Source organism: Hydra vulgaris, chromosome 03, assembly GCF_038396675.1.
Source record: "Hydra vulgaris chromosome 03, alternate assembly HydraT2T_AEP".
NCBI lineage: Eukaryota > Metazoa > Cnidaria > Hydrozoa > Anthoathecata > Hydridae > Hydra > Hydra vulgaris.
This window is the reverse complement of record NC_088922.1, coordinates 28,711,203-28,732,654: the sequence shown is the minus strand read 5'-3', so window position 1 is coordinate 28,732,654 and position 21,452 is coordinate 28,711,203. Positions and strand designations below refer to the sequence as shown.

Here is a 21,452-nt window from a genome sequence, read left to right as displayed (position 1 = left end):
GTACGCTTGCAATGAGGCTCTACAACCCACTTCATAAGCCTTTGCGCTAGCATTTCGAGAATCATAAGAAGAACAGTCAAATACTTAGATGTGAACACAATAAAAGTTTTATACCGTGTTAATACGAAATAGTGCAATTGCAACTTAGGCATGGTCTCCATAATTAATCAGTGTTTTTAGAAGAGAGCAGATTAGCTCGAAAATACCGCAACTGTAAAAATACTGATAATAACAGGATATAGACAAAAGATCATATAGACAAGATCCCAACAAAAGCAACCTTACACCTACAATTAAACTGTCAGTTAAAAGGCAAGGTTCGATAATATGATATAAACAATACTAGAACATAAACTACACGGAGATCTTATTCAATTTTATAAAAAGCATCACGATGAAATAAATTTGGTTGCAATGATTTGAAATCAGCATCTAAAAAAGACCCACAAAACACATTTAAGATTAATAGATATATACAAAACAAAAAAATGTGAAAAACGCAAACTAAAATAAATACCCTTATTTATAAAGGAGTTTGAAATCAAACCACCGATCGCCTAATTTTGACTCCCATAGTTAATTCATTTCGAAATTAAGCGGGAGCTAATTTATCAGGGAGTTAACTCGTATCAAAACACCGGGTCTGGTTGCACAACACTAAAAACACACACGTTTATATAGTTATTCAATTTGCTTCGAAAATTGAATGACTATATAAACGTGTGTGTATTTAGTGTTGTTAACAAAAACAACGTTTTTGTTAACAACCTATAACAATTTATTTTGATCAAATCATTATTTTCTCACTCGTTCTGCAATAAATGTAATCGCCGAAATATTTAATTAACGGAGCTTCAAACTGAAGTCCAGTTAAACTCTAACAAAATGCATTTAAATCAAATTATTCATAACAAACCGGTCTTTAACTCGTAGTAACCGAGACGAGTGTTTTATAAAAAATCAAAAAAAAAAATAAATTATGAAATCATTCATGATATAGTTTCGTATTAAGTAAAATGAACATAAAGAAAAAATCAAAATATCAAAATTGTAATTAAAGATTCGGGTGTTAATACATTTAGATATTTTTCTTATTTATATTAACAAAATGTATAAAATATTATAGATTTCGCTAGTAATTTAAGCAAAAAGCTATTATTTCTTTCAAAATAAAAATGAATTAGGGTAATTGCAAATTACAAACAAAGACAATTATAGTTTATAAATTCAAAATTATACAGCCTAAATATAAAAACAGAACAGCTTAAAAGTGATTAGAACCTTGAGACTCAATATCAAAAGTACTATTAAAAATTTCGCCTGACCAAAGGAACTACTTTCGTTTACCGCGATAGTGCTTTTGTGGTTTCGTATAATTTAAAGGATTGTTTGAAGAGTATTCACCTGAATCTCCGGAATTCGAAGACAAAGCATTGTCACGCTTTTTTAATTTTGAGTCTACGTTATCATTTATTCCGCCATGAAAATCGTTTAAACGTTTACGATTATCGTGCATTTCCTCCGCAAATACACTTGATCTGTTGCGGTTTTCGTTATTCTTCTCCACATAAACATTCGCCCTACCACTTTTACTATAATTGACATTTTCGGAAAAAGAGTGATCATAATTTGACTTATGCTGCTTTGAACCGTCGTAAACATTACGATTATAATACATTGAACGAAAGTTATTTTTATTATTTCTATTACTTTCGAAATTTCTGTCTTTGTTAGAGTCTCTGTGTATTATTTCTTGATTGTCACTTCGGTATCTTTCTATTTCATTATTGCGTAATTGATTTCCTCCTTCGCGGTACTTATTTTCACGTTCATGTTTTTCGTCGGTTCGTTGGCGACGAGAATCTATCTTTTCTTGGTGATGCACATCAACTCTCTGATAATCATCTCTGTTTTTCTGATGTAAATCTCTGTTAAAAAAGTAAATGTTTATATAATAGTATCATTTATCTTTGATACAACATTATACAACACACCTTAAATACAATATACAATGTCGTGCACATTTTTATAGTTGTATACAGAAGTAAGAGTTATAAACCTCTTTTTATGCGTTTATATTATACTACATTTGATGTTACATGCATATTTGCATTATGATCAGTGAATTGTAAGCTTGTTAGATGTTATATAAAAAATAAAATAAATCATGTTATTGCATAAAAATGTCTTCGATGTATATGTTGCACTGTATACATTGTATGCACAGTATACACAGTATGTCTTTCATGTGTTGTTTTAAAAGACACACAAGTCTTCTATTATAAAAATACTGTTATTTTATGCCTTTAATGCGTTAGTTATAAAATAAATGTTTTCTTTAAAACAAAAATACAATTTCAAAAAGATGTCTAGTGAGAAAATTAAAATTAATAAAACTATTAAATATAATATAAATATTAAAAAGTAAAAAAAAAACAAAAAAACAACGAAATTATTAAAACCATTAATAATAAAAAAGCATATACCAAGGCTAGTAATTATTACTAAAACAAAAATAAAATAATACCTTTTTTCAGTATTTGAACCATACTTTCCTGACGTTTTTTTAGTTTTCTCATCAACTTGTCTTGATCTTAATATTCCGTGATCTTCAGATTGCTCAATGAGAGTTTGTTTTTCTCCTGCTTTTTCGTAAGATTTTCTTCGAGACCCATCAGACATAGGAGAGGCAATAACTTTTTGTGATCTAACTGGAGTAGTTGAAAAAGGTGCTTCCCAATGGCCACTTGATTCAGCCACTTGTATATCTTCTAGACCAGGTTTACAGCTTTTTCTTGATTCTTTAGGAAATGATAAAAATCCAGAAAATCCGCTTGCTCTAACTTTAGAGGCCATAGCAACCTCATTAGAAGTATCATCTACTTGAGAAAATGATTTGCTGAAAAATGCATCAGATGCCTCAATTGATTGACCAGGTTCATCATATTGAATATTTTCAGCACTATGAAAACTTTTAGACCTTGAAGTTGATTTTACTTCTTTATCAAATCGTGAATCTCTTGGTTTTTCAAAGATAGATTCTCTTTGCAAAGTTCTAAGTGTGTTTTCAGAGTGATTTTCCCTGGATACTCCTTTTCTTTTATGATCTACTTCAATTGAATCTTTTTTCTCAAAATAAAATTCTTTTTGAGATATTAGAGTAGTTTTGTTGCTATCTTGAGTATCCCTTTGATCAAATCGATTCTTCTTTCGATTCTCATCATTTTTTTTTCTACTTGTATGAGAAACTATAGATTTCTCAAAATTCAACTCTCGTTCTCCTTTACTGACTTGTTGCTGATTCAATATTTCATCTTTACCATCACTAGTTGAATGTACTTTATCATTGCTATCGCCTTGAGACTTTTGCTGAGATTTGTTACTTCGATGTTTATCTCTGGTACCTCGAGAACTCTTTCTACCTTCACTGTCTCGTATACCATGTCTTTTCCAATTATCATCTTCAGAATCTAGTTCTAAATCATCATCAGATTTAAAAACGTTGAAAACTTCTTCTTCACAAGGTGGAGTATCTATTTCATCATCTTGCAAAGCAATTGCACTTGGATCTTTAGAAAGTATACCAGAAACACCAGCAATCTGATTATCTTCATCAAATTCATCATGAATTTCTGTATCTTTAACATTTTGTTCATCACTCACGACATCAGATTTATTTACATTTGAGGATATTAGTTCTTTTTTTAATTGTTCTCTCAGTTCATCACACAACTTTGCCTTTTGTTCTTCAAACCAAACTTTAAGCTCATCTTCATTTAGAGCACCCTTCCGCTCTTTCTTTACTTTACGTTTTAGATTTTTTAACTTCTTTAATGACTTTTTCTTGATTTTTCTCTTTTTCTTTTTCTTTTTTTTGATGCTGTCATCACTACTATCAGAATCAATATCAGTTGAATCACTATCACTTGATGAGCTGTAATGCTTTTTAGATTTTTTCTTTTTTGACCTCTTTTTTTTCTTTTTCAATGAATCAGATTCATCTGTTGATGACGAGTCGTCACTTGAGTCACTTAAATCAGTTTCACCCTCTTCAGACTTTTCAGTTTCATTTAATTCAGATTTCTTGCTAGTATCCTCAGATTTTGCATCACTATCATCTGATGTTAAAACTTGGTTTTTAATATCTATGTTTTCTTTTGTTAACAAAATATGATCACTATGACTAGGTTCAATTTTAATGTGAGGTGTATCATGATATTTTTCAGTAATTGTATGACGTAACTCACTAATTGGCCTGTCTCTTTTATCAGAACTTATGTAAGGGACTCTTGCAAAATTTTCTTTTTGTTGTTCTGCAATATCTTCATGACAGTCAGTCACAGTAGACGCTTCATAAATTCCTAAAGAGGAATCTAGTGAAGATTGCTTACTATCATTGAACTTTTTTTCTTGAGTTTTGGTGGAAACATTTTCTGAACTCATTTCTTTTTTATCAGGAGCATTAATAGAATGTATGGCAACATTAACATCTAACGAGTCAATCTTATTTTCTTGACGTTTTAATTTAGACTTCTTTTTTGTTTCAATTTTTGATTCAATTTCTCTTAATTCTTCTTCCATTCTCTTTCTCTGAGCATTTGTTGATTCTTTCTCTCTCAACTTTTCTTCATCCATTCTTTTACGCTCAGCTAAACGAGCTCGTTCAACACTATTTGATCGCCTGTATGCAGTACTAAACCTAGATCCTTGAATATTACCTCTATCATTACGACGATCAGGAATCCATCTTGTTCTTGGTGGAGAAAATCTTCTTTGTGAATGTTGAAACCTATTTTGATGAAAATGACCTCTCCCATATCGAGTATTGTTATTAAAACGACCAACTTCTCTTCTTATTGGTCTTCCATGCTGTTGCCAAGTTGGTCTGTAATTGTCTTGAACATAACGATTTCTTGGTGAACGTGAACGCCTTTGACGAGGGCTTATTCTCCGCGGACTTCGACGTTGAGGACTTTTAGATAGATGGCGTTGTTTTCTAACATTAGAATCTCTGCTTCTTGCAGTATCATCTTTTGAAAAATGTCTCTCCTGATCATTCAAAACTCTATCCTGAGACGTATAAGATTTAAAAACATCATTTTGAGCATCATTCCCACCATCATCAGCACTATCAACAAATTCTCTTGAACTAGAATTTTTCATTTTTCTTGATTCATCTTTTGATAAAACAACTGCAGACCTATTCTTATCTCTTCCAACAGATACTTGAATTGTTTCAGGATTTTCATCTATAATAGCTAATTTTTCATTTGCTTGCTTTATATCATCATCATTATCATCATCAATAATTTCAATACTTTCACTAAAATCTTTGCTTTCACATTCAACATTTCTTTTTTGTATTTTTCTAGTGTCTTCTTTATTAGCTGTAAGTGTAAATTTCCGGCTAACTTCTTGGGTAAAACTGTTATCTTTGTTTATAATTTGTTCCCCAGTGGATTTTGATGTTAGATTTTGACGAATACCAGAGAATTGCTGCTGGTTTGATGCCGTTGATGACTGGATCTGAAACCAATTAACAAACTGAAGCTAAAGTTAAAGCAATTCTTGTAACAAGAGGCGGCTATACCTGAAATAGCAAATTGACGCATTCAATTAACTAAATCGTATGCCCTTTTTGTTAAAACTGTTAGATGTACAAATCATGAGAGACAATTGTTTAGGAATACTTTCTTTTCATTGGAACTGCAGGTTTTGACAACTAACAAAGATCCCTCAGCTAACAATAATTACATATTTATAATCTACTTGAAAGCCACACTGAAGTACTTTGAAACAACCTTTTGGAAATGCTGTTATTAGTTGCTTACTTTAACATAGCAGCCAGATTGAAACATTTGATGCTGCATATAGCAAAATACAAGCCTAAAAAAAAATATTTTTATTAATAAGTATATAAAAATACTTAATCTATTAAGTTTATGTTAAAAACGACAACAAGAAGAAAATTATCCTTCTATTATTATCAAAATCAAAATCAAAATTAAAAAAAAAAAAAATCATGTATTGACTGGAATAGTATTTGATGCACCCCTTACAAAAGCTCAATAAGAGTACTTTAAGGCTTAGGTAATAAAACAAATAAACCAAAACAACAAAAAAACAACAAATATGAAAAATAATAAATTTAAAATTTATTTCTTTGATTAAACCTTTGATTAAAAAACAAACGAGTTATTGTAGGTTAAAGGCATAAAATAGGAATAAAATTAATAGTAAATAATTAAACTTAAAATAAAAAAACAGATATTTTCCCAGATATCACAATTTGTGATCGCATTTAACCTTTGTTGATGATCTCAATGTCCTAATTTACTACAGCCCTCCCAAGAAACACATACAGTGTTTTGTCCTGTATGTCTATGCATGAGTATATATGAGTATATATATGCATGCATTACATAGGTATGGATATAGGGATAATATATACTTGTTACATTAAAATTATAAAAATATACTTTAGAAACAGAAAACAATTTATATTTTTGCATTCCTTTTTAAAAAATAGAAAGTAAAATCTAGGTAAATCATTTTTTTAAACATTGACTTTTTTTTTTGCTTTGTTTTATTCACTTTCGTTGCTGAAAATAACATCCACCCTAAAGAAACAAAAATAAAAACAGTACACAGACTATTTTTCTACTTAATTTTATTTTAATTTCCTATTTTGTTAGTTTCGCTTTCTTTGCTTATGAAACTTATTTTTTTTTTGCAACGTCTAATATAATAAAACTTGCAAATGGCCATGACCAAGTTGTCTAAAATAAAATACTAGTGGGTGGACATACAAGACGAAAAACCGCATGCGCCTCCTAGGAAGGCTTGTATAGTGCTAAAAAGTTAAGAATGTGCCTATCCATTTTACGGGAAAGATGAAATAGGAAGTAAAGATCTGGTTTACATGCTTATAAACCACAAAATTATTGATAGCATTTTAATGATTTGATTTAATGGGAATAAACAGAGTTGCCACATTTAAAGCAATCATATTAATATCAAAAGATTATCTTATGCTATTTTGAAATATTAATAAACATTTTTTTGGATATATTTTGTCCTTTTCCACTAATAAAACTTTATATCAATAGAAATAAACAAATCTTTATTTTTATTAAACACTTTTTATTTAAGCAAAGATATTTTTAACACTATTGTTGGCACAAACTTTAAACTTCTTGGCATGGTTGCATAAATATTGGCATTTAAATTATTTTATACAATAATGCTCAATTTGTTTACTTAAAAATCAAATAGTTTATTTTGAAAACAATGAAATATAAGTAAAAAAAAAGCTTTGCATGGCATTTTTAATGAATGTATTTTTGTAATATTTTGAATAATAAAAGCAACATTTAATGTTATTTTTATTGTTTAAAATATAACCAAAAAAAAAATTGCCATAAAGTGCTCATTTTATATTTATATATTTCAGTGTTTTCAAATTAATAAATGAATTTTATATAATCTTTCTAAAAAAAACCTACTAGTTATATAAACGTTTTTTTTTTTCAACATTTGTATGTTTCAATCATTAACTATACTCTGCAGTATGCTGAAAGGTAGAAAGACAGCAATTAGGGTTTTATTTAAACATATTAACATTTTTTTTTACAACCCTAAAATGGAGTTATATAAAAGTTTTGTAAATGTTTCAATATTTAGAGATTTTCTTTAATAGCTCATATTTAAACAAATGCTGTATGAATTGTTTATTGAGCTCTGTTAGAATAAAACAACTCAAACATTCCTACTAATTTAATATGTTTTCAATATTGTTTTCTTTATATTTTTATATATTGCTTTTATTATTTTTATTTTTCCAACCTTAAAATTTTTGTAGGATAAAATTTGTAGTTTTAGCTTAGTACATTTCAAATAAATAAATATACATTTTTGAGTAAATTTTTACTACTTATACTTAGTACTTATACTTTATTACTTAGTACTTATACTTACTTTTACTTAGTAAACTTTTACTACTTATGAACAATACAAGCAATTTTTAAGACATTTTTTATGATGTGGAACTTTTTCATCATCGTAAAAATTGAAATAATAAATTTGTATATCAGCAAAATAGTGTTTCAGTTTTACTTCCAAATACAATGCATGTTTTACAGTATAATTACATTCTTCCTTAAAAGCTTTTAGAATGATTCCTGCTATATTTTTGCAAACAATAATTTTATTAATGTTAAATTTTGCATACATATTTATAATATAACGTCTCTCAATATATATATATATATATATATATATATTATATATATATATATATATATATATATATATATATATATGTATATATATGTATATATATATAGTAAAAAATATCATAATACTATTTTTGCAAAGAAACAATGGAACTATAAAACCAATTCAAGACAGACCTTGAAAAAGAACTAAGGAAAAAAACAAACACATACACACATAGTGATTTTATGTTCAGAGTAAAGTAGTAATTTTACTATTTACTAAACTAAATAGTAGTAAAATAGGTATTATTGAGTAAATACAAATAATATTATAGAGTAAGGTAAGGGGTATAAGAAAAATAGTATTAGTTGTAGTAATATACTTAGTATAGGTAGATAGCAATGATTTTTATTTCTATTTCTACTATTTAAGTTTTAGATTTAGTTTTTTATATCATTTTTGAGCTCTTGATGTAAAAAATGTGCTTTAATTTTTCAGAAAAAAAGAAGAAGATTGCTGCCTCATGCTGAAGCCTCAGTCGATGTATGTACACAAACCCCCACAACTTCCTGTTTAATGCTGCATTTATTTATGTTATATATATATATATATATATATATATATATATATATATATATATATATATATATATATATATATATATATATTATATATATATATATATATATATATATATATATATATATATATATATATATATATATATATATATATATATATATATAAAACATAAATAAATGGTTTCTATGAGCAAACTTTAACTATTCGAAAAAAGTCTTAATAAAAGCAAGTTTATTTCATATATTTAATATACTTAAAGTAGTAAAAATAATAATAGAAAATTGTTGATAAAATATTTGTTTAATTATTAAAAAAAAGTATAAATTTAATACAACTATTTTTTTTGCAAATAGTAATAATATTGTGGGTGCATCAAAACTACTTGAAGTTATTTCCATCCAGATGAAACTGATATATGGTAACTTCAAATAGAGAAAAGATGATGTTAGTGCCCCATGAGGACAGCGTAAACATACTTTTCTTAACTTTTTATGGTGTCCTAAATTTATTCATTTAAATTATTTACTTTATTGCTAAACTGAAATAGCTTACCAATAGTAACTAGTGAAGCACAGCAAAACCATTTCGCTCAAAACACTTCTACAATGTTTATTGCAATATTCTGACTTAACTTGCTTTAATTTGTCCATATCAAAACCACTGCATTATTTTATTCCATAACGAAACCAATTCAAAATCTATGTTTTATTTTTTACTTCAAAATATCAATTATTATTGCCATAACATGTCAATCTCATGAACTGTACATCTAACATTGAATAATTCTGACACGATACAAAATAAATAGCTGTAAACAATTATAAAAATATTACACACACTCAAAACATTTATGCACAAAAAAAAACATGTAATAGATACAGAGCATACTAAAATTAGATGTGCACTTTAATTTGTAAAAAAGCAAAAAGAAACTTTTTACCCTCTCATACTATGATTATAACCAGCATGGAAAATAACGGCCAGAAAAGACTAAAAATGCTTTTTTGACCTCCCAAAATGAATTCTTGCTGGTCATGGTTGAATAGATTTAAAAACAAGTTTTGACAAATAATGAAGATGTTTATTTGGAAAATGCATATACTAAAATTTTATAAAACTATTTGAATTTTGAAAAAGCGTTTAAAATAGTTTTCAAGTTTATAATACCCTACTTAAATTGCTAGTGGGTTGTTAAAGCAAAAAGTTTGAAAGCGAAAAAAAGTTAAAGCAAATTTTTTATTTGACCTTTTTATTTTGCAATACTGCCTGTTTTTTATCTTTGTTTTAAAAACGCTCAAATAAATTCATTTTTTTTATCTATTTAATTCAATAATTAAAAATTAATAATTTTATATTATTAATTCTACTACTTAAAATATATTTGAGTATATATTAAATTTATTGTTGCTAAAACTTTTAACTTATAATATATTTCATATTAATAGAAAACAGTAACTTTTCTGCTTTAACAACCCTGAATTAATAAAATATGTGAAATTTTTATATTAAATAATAATAAAATAAGAACTTCAATCATTTAAGAAAAAATTATTTTCAGCATCAGCAAATAAAATTAATTTAAATACATGCAATAAATTCATCAACAAAGCGAATTAATGATAATTCGCTTTGTTGATGAATTTATTGCATGTAACGACATAAAATATATCATTAAGTTTTTTGCTTCACTTATTTAAATTAATTTTATTTGCTGATGCTGAAAATCCTTTTTTCTTAAATGATTGAAGTTCTTATTTTATTACTATTTTAATATGAAAATTTCACATATTATTTTATTAATAATATAATATATAATAAATTATGTATTTAACTATGAACAGTTTTCCTTTCATCTGCACTTAGTCAATTCGTTTTATAGATGAAGTTTGTAGAGCAAGATATTATAGTATCTGTAGAAAAGAGAAAGAGAAGCAACATTATGATGATGTGTTAATGGTTGGAGGTTGGCTGCTAGAGCAGGTCCAACTATGTTTACAATGCGTTTTTGCACCTTGTCTAAAAGAGAATGGGCATCATTAGAAGATTGGCCCCAGATATGGCAACAGTATTCCATACAAGGCCGGATTTGAGATTTATAGAGATAGATAATAGAATCCGGAACAAGAAATAAATGAATTAATTTATTTGCAACTTGCGGTATATATAGCGCTAGCCCTTTTTTTTAATAACAGGATTATTAAAAACAATTATATTTATTAAAAATCTTTCATGTAAATCTAAAATTTTTTATAGTGTTTCATTAAACAAATTATTTGTTTCAAATTTTACTATTTAAAACTTGTTTAATTAAACAAATTGTTTAATACTAAGAAGACAAATGTTTAAAATAATTCAAAGTATTAAATATTCAGTTTAAATATGCAAACAAGAGCTAGTAACATTATTATTAACTAATTAACATTAGCGGTTTATGAAATGATTTTAATGAGCAAGAGATATAAATTGTGGGAAAATTTTTCTTATTTAACTTCAGAGAATTATTTCATTATCATTCGAAATTATTATACGTAATTAAGAACATAATCAACTGTACTTTTTTAAAATCTATTCTATAATTTTTCTCTCAGCTTTTCCCACTATTTGTGAAGTCATTGCAATTTAATGAATTATTTTTAATAAATTATAAATTATCAACTGTTTGTTTCTGCTTTTAAAAAAAGCATTGATTTTATCTAAAATTGTTAATAATAAAATAATTTTATTACTTAGACTTAAATCATTAACTTATTTTTGTATTTACAAAGTATAGTCAAGAAGAACTATTACTAAGATTTAAACGAAGAAAAAAAAAAATTTTGACTGTCAAAAAAAAAAAAAAAGACAGTCAATTCTTTGAGTTGGCCGATCGAATTGACCGGTTTCCTTCAATTCCTTATTTTCATAGATCATCCAGGTCATATTATAAAAATCCAGAAAATTGTTCAGGTAAAATATCCGGAAAAACCTAGACTATATTTTCCTCTATTTTTGCTTTAGCTGAGTTGTTTCAATAATTTTTCTTAATTTTTGTATGAGTAATGAGTGAAAAAGCTTAAAAACATATACATTACAAAAATATAAACCTAAAAATGTATGTATGGAAAATGTTTTGGATTTCCGGAAAACTAAAAGTTAAGTAAAATATCTGGAATTCTGGAAATATCCTGAAAAAGATTAACCCTGTTATTTTCCACATTGATTATAACAATCAACTGTTAGTCAAGAACAGTATGAAAAATACATATATATTTTTATAAAGTAAAAATTCCCACAAAATACAAATTAGGTGCAGACCAAAAACGATTTAGTAGATTTTATAAAATTTTGATGTTTAAAATACTAAAAAAACTATACCTCTTTATCATGGTCATAGAATGAACTCTAAAAGAATATAAAACTTTTATTAAAAAACTTCACAACTAATAAAACCATTAAACAATTTTACAATGTGTCTACTATAAATAATTTAGTTAAAGCAACAACAATCAAAAAAAAAAAAAAAAAAAAAAAAAAAAAAACTTAAGGAAAAAACTTAAAAACTACATAATAATAAAAATTCAAATAAACTATTTAAAAAAAAAAAAATTTGTTTCGATCTGATTAGCTCAGATCTTCATCAAACATAAAATAATGCTGAAACATTCAAACACAGCAGAATAAAGCTTAAACATTATGCGATAATTTATTTAAAATAATTTAGATGTTCAATGCAAATTTTTTATACCATATTTTTTTAATACTAGGGATTGTTTAACTTTATGAAATGTTTGTGCTAAACTTATCTATAACAATATGAAAAAGTAATTAAAGAGATTACTTTTCATTACTTTAATTACCTTTTCATATTATTGTTAAAGAGTGCATCTAGTTAAATACTTTGTGACACTTTTTGTGATGTTCAGTTGTTTCTGAAGCACACCAAATTTTATTTTAAATTATTTTGTGCTTAATGCTTCTTTGCAAAATTCTATTCTGTTTCCCTAATATAAATTCTTCCAACCAAACATAAGCACATTAGGGTATCAACCCTAATGAACCATATGTTTGTATATGTTATAATGGGCTAATTTAAGTTAATTTAATGTTATAAATACTTAACATAGTTTTGAGAGCCAAGATACAACTTTTATGATTGTATCTTGGCTCTCAAATGAATGTGATCTCGCTTTCACACAACTTCGAGAGCTGTGTGAAAGCGAGATCACATTCATTTGAAGAGATATGCAAACAGAAAAGAACTTGATGAAGTAAAAGCTGATTATTTACAGATTTTATCTGTATAAGAAAATCAGCTTTTTTCGATAGGATTTATTCTGAACTGATGTAACAAGTTGCTTTAAGAAAAGAAGATTAATTTAAACCTAATCAAAAATTTAAATAATTATAAGTCAACAATCTTTTATGAATATATTGATTACATCTTGAGATCACACCTTTTCTCCTTTGATTCCGCAACGCTACGTTCTGCAGCAACACTAATTGTCATTGATTTTAACAGCAGAAACTTCAGCTTTCTGGTCAAATCAAATTTCAGAAACTACCTCCCATTAATGATACTGCATAAAACATCTTATTAAACTCATTAAGCTTTAATCAATTGAAAATAAATCTTTAAAGAGATGGAATAATTGGGGTATCTGTCTGATATCTCACTAAGATTTTTGGCCACCTGTACACAATTTTGTCAGATTTATGCAATTAATTATTGCCAAAAATTTGGTCATATTTTTAAGTAATTTTTTTGCAGGAGGATAGCCCAAAAATTGAGAGTCAAAGTATCTGTATTCAACACAATTTAGACCATTGTTCCAAAATTGAATACTATTTGGATCTCCTTGGTTTTTAGATGTAGACTGCAGGTTTGATCTAGCAGGATACTGGTTTTTACTTTCTGAACATGTTTTTCTCCCTCTATGTGACTTGTCACAGCTCTTTGATCTATATTTGATAAGTTAAACTGAACTTGGCATGTTTTGACTTAATATCTGTGCCATTTACCAACCATTTTTTAAACAATAGATCATTCAAACATTCTTCATCGAAAACTATTATTTAAAAATTTTAAATTTTTATTTATTCTAAAAAAAGAGAATGAACATACAATGTTAAAAAAACTTTAAAAGTCGTAAAAAACACGTTACAGCTATTTCTACACAAAATAGCACCTAATAAATTCATTTAAATTTTGCTCAAACCTACGTAAAATGTTTTGCATAAACTTTTTATTTGGTTATACTGTATATAAATGACCAGAACAAATTTTTTTTAATGATCAAATATAATATTTAATTAGTTAACTAAAAAAGAATATTATTTACTTTAAAACATTAAAATAAAATAATACAATTTCCTGATTTTTCCTGACTTTTAACTAAATCAATCTTTTGCCCCTGATTTTCCCAGATCATATCTAAATTTCCCCGACTTTCCCTGAATTGATAGCAACCCTGTGATGTTCTTTCCAATGCTTAAATAATCTTTTTTTGCAGACATATATATTTTGAAATAAATCAATTAAGTCATAAAACATTTTAAAGAACTTTTCCTTTATACAATGGAGATATATTTTTAACAATCCTTTTTTGTTAAAATTAGTCATTAAAATTTTTGAGAGCTTTATTGATCTTCTGTCTTTTTACTTTGAATAATATAACAAAATCTTTATCAACTTGTTTACCCTGACTTAGTTCCTTTTCTGGAGGATTTTCTCTTCTGGCTATCTTTTGTTTTAATATTTAAACTGCTTTTAATTGTAACTTGTGACTCTTTTATTGTAAATATGTCAAGATTTTATGAACGAATTGTGTAAAGCATATCTAAAAATTTGACTCAAACTTTATTTTATGTTTTTGAAAGAAAAAATCAGTTATGTTTTGTACAAGTAGATATCAGTTTTCACTTACATATATATCAAATTGGTAATGTGTTAAAATTCCAATAAAATTTTACTAATTAATGTGGTTCTAAAACTAAAAATTTTAAAGATTCTAATTGTCAAAATTCAGTAAACAAATACACATCAGTATCATACTTATTTTGTATATAAAAACAAAACATGATGTGTTTTTTAGTAGTTAAGATCATTAATTTTAGTAGGAAATGAGTTCAAAATTTTCTAAAATTTAGGTGATTTGATGTAGAATTTACCTCTTTACAAATCATAATACAACTAACTAATAAAAAAAAATAGCACACACAAATATAGATTCCTTTTTTTTAAAAACTGAATTTACTTTCCCAAGACTGAGGAGGGGCAATACAATCAAAGAGACAGCATTGCTCTCCTTATTTATCTTTCTTTTGCCCTCCAAAATTTACATGAAAATTTTTTTTCATATTAATTTTGAAAATATAAATTCACACATTGCAAGAAATCTTACTATATTTATTATTGTATAGTTTCTTGTTTAATAACTTACCTTAACCTATTTCCTAGAGTATTTTTTTTTTGTGGTAAAAATGGTCATTATCTAAATTATCTGACATTTGATTGAGAAGGAATTTCAACTACTAGAAGTAATGAAAACATTTTTGTTGGAAGAAATATTATCAGATACAAAAAAATACGCAAAAAATTCCTAAAATCAAAATATAATTTTTATTAATTAATTTTCCATTTCATGTTATCCAATAACTTCACTAGCATTATAAAACAATTTATAGTAAGTAACAATTTATAGTAGTAAATTCACTAGCATTATAAAACAATTTATAAAGGCAGTAAAGTAATTTATTTAAATTCAAACTAATCAATTAATATTAACATACTGACCTCTTCATTTTTAGATGATTTTTTATAAGCTTGTTCAGAAACTTTGTCAGAACTTTTCTTCCTTTTTAGCTTAACAGGTTTACTTCCTCTGAGCTCACCTTTTGATACAGCAGGAATCTTTACAGTTAATGCATTTGATTTTGGTCTAGTTTCATCTGTAATTATACTGCTTCCACCTGAATCATTATCACTTTCAATTTCCATTTTTGGTTTTTTCTGCAACCTGAAACAATTTATATATATATATATAATATATATATTTATAATATATATATATATATATATAATATATATATAATATATATGTATAATATATATATAATATATATACAATATATATATATATAATATATATAAATAATATGTATATAATATATATAAATATATATCAAGCCTTCCAGGGAAGCGTGTGCGGTCGCACATCTTGTTCATCCATGTTTAAATTTTTTTTTTAGACCACATTTTTATATAAGCGTTTTAAGAATTTGCAGCAAAAAAAAGTTTTTAAATACATAAATAAATATATACATACATATATATATATATATACACACATACATACACACACACACACACACACATATATATATAATATATTTGTATATTATATATATATATTTGTATATTATATATATATATATATATATATATATATATATATATATATATATATATATATATATATATATATATATATATATATAAAACAAGCGTTAATCACAACAGTTTGATAAAACTGCTCTTCTATTTCACTATCAGGAAACATTTTTCTACTTTAAGTACAAGGCCTTTAAAATTCATGATCACAACTTGTATGAAATTATATATTCATGAATACAACAACACAAAGTTTAATTAATTTAAGTTTTTGTGACTTTATCGCATAGCATAGCAATCAACTGGTTTATGAATGCTTACCAAACTTACAGCACTCAATACACACAAATTGTTTTTGAACAACAATTAATTTTTTTATTTTTTAAACAACTAACTAGCGTTATTTGAATCTTGTTGAAATGCGTCAGAAGTTTATAAATGACAGAAATTATATTATACTCTTTGATAAATAGAAGAACATTTGTTTATTTATTAAACAAAAAATAATAATAAGTTGTTACTTTATATTTAAAATGTTGCACTTTATATTTAAAATGTTTATAAAAAAAAATTAAAAAAGCGAAGTTAAGAAAATATTAGTTCTAGACGTAATTTATTTTGTTTCAAGTTTTTTGTGTTAAAAATTATTTACCTTTCGATGTACGTGTGGGGAGAGGGTCCTTTTTTTTAATACCAATTACTTTAAGCTTCATGCAAATTTTGATATAAACATTTAGCAAAATATGTTTGTTATTTTAAACTGCCTTTTTTTAAAAAATGACCCTATTTAAAAAATTAACATTACGGGCCTGCTTTTTTTAGCATTTTTTGTCAACTGTCTCTCATTGGTCCAGTTAAATCTTTCTTAGCATTTTTTTAGGAAATGTTATCAAAACAGCTAAAGAGCTGTGGCCAAATTGTCGCAACAAAATATTATATCCGTGGTCAGGAGTCAAGTGCGATTGCAGTTGCTTCCAGACCAAGCCTATTATATAACCCTTTTTCATGACTTTTTACTACCTAAATGCCCATCTTACTTAAATCAAATGTTTTTAAATAAAGCACATAACATGCAGATCTATTTTGTATTATGAATTTTTGTATTAGCCAAAACCAATAAGTATGAAGTGTCTTATTTAACTTATCTTTACTGAAACAACATTTTTTTGACATTATTATATATTTATTTTCTAAACAAAAGATATAAATTTGTTTATATAAGAACAATACAAACTATAAATTTACCTTAATATTTAGGAACTAAACCTATAAATATAAAACAAACACTGTATGTATTTATAGTGCTTCATTAAATACTAATTTCAAGGCTATCACTTAAAGCAATAGCCTTGAACTAACTTTCTATATAAAAACAATATCATATCCAACTTGACTATATTCAATTTCCACACATTTAGTCTTCACTTTAAAACAAGTGAAAGTTGCCGACCTTACACAGCTTAATGTCAGCATCAAATTGGCACAAAATTTTAAAAATTTGGAGCTAAAACATGAAAGAAAAGAATAATAAGCAAAAATGTGTGCAAATATCTAATTTCATTTTAATACATCTTTATCAGAAAATTATGATTATTCTATTTTGTAAGATACAACCCAAATTTAGCATATTCAATGACTTGTTCTTCATCAAAATATTAGCAGACACCCTGATAATATTATCAGGGTGTCTGCTAATACTTTAAGGCAGATTTCCCTAATCCACTACCTGTTTTGCCTGATTCAATTTGACATTAGCCAAAATTAACTTTAAAAAAATTAGGCTTTTTTTCTTTTGTAAAATGTTCTTCAATTGCTAAAATATAACATTAATACATTTATATATATAAAATAATACAATAAAAACATTTTATTGATTGCTTCTAAAATTAATGCACATTTTTACGGACCATTAGTAACGTTTTTCATAATGCTAAACCTTTTATACATTTTTATAAAGTTGTTCAAGTTCAAGTTTTAAATATTTGATTATTCACTCTATTTTTCTAGATGCTTTTTACTTCAATTTAAATTTGGGATAACTTATGTTGTTTGAACAAAGAATGAATTATAAAAGTTATATAGTTATAAAAGTTATCAAGTGCGTTATAAAAGTATTATAGTGTTATTACTTCTATAAAGCAGTTAGTTACTTCTTTTTGCTTAAAAATTTAAGTTGATTCGCTCCTTGAAAACAAAGAACACGGTTTTGCATTAACTAAAATTTTGAAGACCAGATATTTTTCAAGATTTTGCATTTTGCAATTGCTTAATTCAACCCTTGTACACACACATATCTACAATAGCAAATTTATATAAGCATTTGCTTACTTTTTTTGAAGAATGCTATTTTAGTATGATGTCACACTGCCAATTAAATCAGCAGTATAATATGTATAGGCCTCAGCGAGAAGCAAGAGCTTTAGCTCTTGCTCACACTCTTCTAAAACGGTTTATGGGAGCAATTTATGGCTCTTGCAAAAATATAACTTTTTCTCGCAAAAGTATAATTATCATTGTAACTAAAATTTAAAACACAAAGTCATTTAAAAAAAAATTAATTACATAATATATTTAGTAGATTGTATATGATGTACAATATACAATCTAATATAGTTATGTAAGTTTGATGAGTCATTTTCCCTGATTTCTTCTTGATTTTTTCAAAATTTAACCCAATTTCCCTGATTTTTCCCTGATTTTTTTTTGCAGATATCTGAATTCACTGACTTTTCCCTGACCTAACAGTCACCATAATTATGCTTTCCGGTATTGTAGCTATTAAAGTTATAATTTTTTCCCCTCTCAAATATCAACAGCACATGTAACCAATAAATAATTATACAATATACAAAATATATGATTTTTATAATCTCCAACAAACAAACATTTTCTTTTTTCTAAAAATTCTTTATTCAGAATTTCCCTGACTTCTCCAGGTTGCTAAAATTCACTTTTATTTTTAAAATAAAAGTGAACTTTAGGCAAAAGTAAAAGCAAAGATGAAAATTAAACAATAAAATTAACAATTTTATTATTTAATTTATATATTTGCTTAAACTTTCACCATTTATCTTCACTTTTATTTTGATGTTGATGTTTTTAGCACCTCCTTTAGTAAGTTTGTAAAAAACAAGTCTTAAATGAAATTGTTGAAAACTGTACTCTAACCCTGACCCTTAGGGTTAGGCTCAGGGTATGGCTTTTTAATATAAAAAACTTTAGTTATGGGTTCAGGGTTAGAGTATAGTTTTAAAGAAATGTTATGCATAAAACGTGACTCATTTTTTACAGACTTATTAAAGGAAAAGAGGATGGCCTAAATTACATGTCCGCCTTTATTTTTAGATGCATTATTATGTTCCTATATGATGGAAGATTATTTAATGTTGAAAATAGTAAAATGTTGCTAAAACTAAATGTACTTTACTAACTATAATTAAACATAATTTATATATTATCAAGTGAACATCTAATAACTTACACTTGAGACTGTCATTCAAGAGTTTAATCACAAATTCTTCATGGCTTTTAAAAGAATTAGGTTTCTTTAAATATGCCTTAGTTTATAATTTCAAAGTATGTTATTGACTAATTTGAATATAATTTGGCAACTAATAAACTAAATTAGTAAACTAATTTGGTAATGAAGACAAACATTTTTAATGCAACATTTCCATTTTGTCAGAATAGAAATGCGAACAAAAAAAACAAACATTTTAAATGCAACACTTTCATTTAGTAAGAATAGAAATTCGTACAAAAAATAACTTATATTTATTATTCATTTAATGATTCAGTTACTGATGAATGATTTTAGAAAATAACATTTCCGAAAATTACGTAAAAAAATGATAAAACATTTGCATACTATAAAACTACACGATTAATACCTTGATGTTTCATGAAACGAAACGCCTTGTGAAATATTTTGAATTCGATTTATGTTTTCCCGTTGTGGAAGAGGCGAAATATGCTTTTTGAATAACGATACAAGAGTACTTCTTTCCAATATTTCGTCTTTAATAATATTTCTGTCTTTTAAATGGGACACCAGATCCTCTTTAGACAGTGTATTAGGAAAACGCAATTCGTCTGTAGTTAAAATCTTTAGAAAAGATGATCTACGTAGCGTGGACGCACTCCAACTTGATTCTGCCATTATTAGTTGACTCATAAACCAAAGAATTAATAATAATGAAAATGACTAACTGATCAGTTTTTCGATTAATGGCTAGCTTTTACAGTTAGTGCCAATGCAGCATTAAAATATCATTGGTTAGCTTTTTGAGATTTTTAAAAGTGAAAAATTGAATTCACAAATCGAGTGGGAAATTTTGCTTAAAAGTAGGGTTGTTCACTTTTGCAAATGTTGAGTTTTCGATTAAAAAAATTTTTTCGAAACTTTATTTTTGTTTTGGTAAGTTTGAAACGATTTCTAATTACTTAATTTTAAACCGAATTGAATTTCGTTTTACGAAATTCACGATATTCTATCGATACATTTTATAATTGTCGAAATCCTAAAAATAGCTCCAAAATTATTTTTCTCTTTCAAAACTTTGAAAGTTGTATCGAAATATTTTTATGTTATCGAAATTCTAAAAATGGCAACGAAACATTTTATCTCCTATAATTTGTATGGAAAAATTTTTTTGCAATCGAAATTTAAAAAATGGCACCGAAATATTTTGACATCGAAATCATAAACACGGTATCGAAATATTTTTTTACTTTCGAAATTCTTAGAATCACTTAAAAATATCTTTAGGTTTATTAGATATCTTAATTTAGTTTGATTAGATAATTCTAAAAACTGCATCTAAATAAATATTTATAATAACAAAAAATTAAAACTCGGTCAAATTTGCAAAACGAATATATAACGTTGTTCTAAGGGCCTATTCATATTTATGAAAAACATTCTACCTGGTAGAGAAAAACAACAATAATTTAGTATAATGTTGTTTGTTTGCCAGATGTATTCAACTTCGATACGATAAACTTAGGAGCGACATTTTTATATCAAGAAAATCTTGATATTTTTATATCAAGATATTTTTATATCTTGATATTTATATTTTTATATCTTGATATTTTTATATCAAGAAAAGTTGACAGAATACAAACGAAGTAAAATGATTTCTCACTTTGCATGTGTCGGATGCATGTTATAATGAAATTATATAATAAATATGTAATTATTGAGTTAACTGTGAAATTGTATAATGAATATGTAATTATTGTTGTGCTAAGAGTAGACGAATATTTGTCTGTTTTCTGTCAC

The 21,452-nt window shown here is 26.1% G+C and overlaps 1 protein-coding gene across 1 annotated transcript; it reads right to left on the bottom strand.

The window, feature by feature from the left end:
* Positions 1-980: 980 nt before the first annotated feature.
* On the bottom strand, positions 981-20,551 carry LOC100199824 (dentin sialophosphoprotein). Its single transcript, XM_065792885.1, has 5 exons — positions 20,059-20,551; positions 15,572-15,794; positions 12,154-12,180; positions 2,528-5,526; positions 981-1,928 (listed from the first exon to the last, which is right to left on the bottom strand). The coding sequence occupies exons 1-5, from the start codon at positions 20,340-20,342 to the stop codon at positions 1,334-1,336; spliced, it is 4,128 nt and encodes a 1,375-aa protein (XP_065648957.1). The 5' UTR covers positions 20,343-20,551; the 3' UTR covers positions 981-1,333.
* Between the last annotated feature and the right edge of the window lie 901 nt (positions 20,552-21,452).

What these genes read in the sequence shown, in the direction of transcription:
- LOC100199824 (XM_065792885.1), bottom strand. Translation starts at nt 20,342, where the DNA reads ATGAGTCAACTAATAATGGCAGAATCAAGTTGGAGTGCGTCCACGCTA. An exon ending in AATCATCTAAAAATGAAGAG is followed by an intron (nt 12,181 to 15,571) that starts GTCAGTATGTTA and finishes ATATTCTTTTAG; the next exon opens with AGTTCATTCTATGACCATGA. An exon ending in GGTTCAAATACTGAAAAAAG is followed by an intron (nt 1,929 to 2,527) that starts GTATTATTTTAT and finishes CTTTTTTAACAG; the next exon opens with AGATTTACATCAGAAAAACA.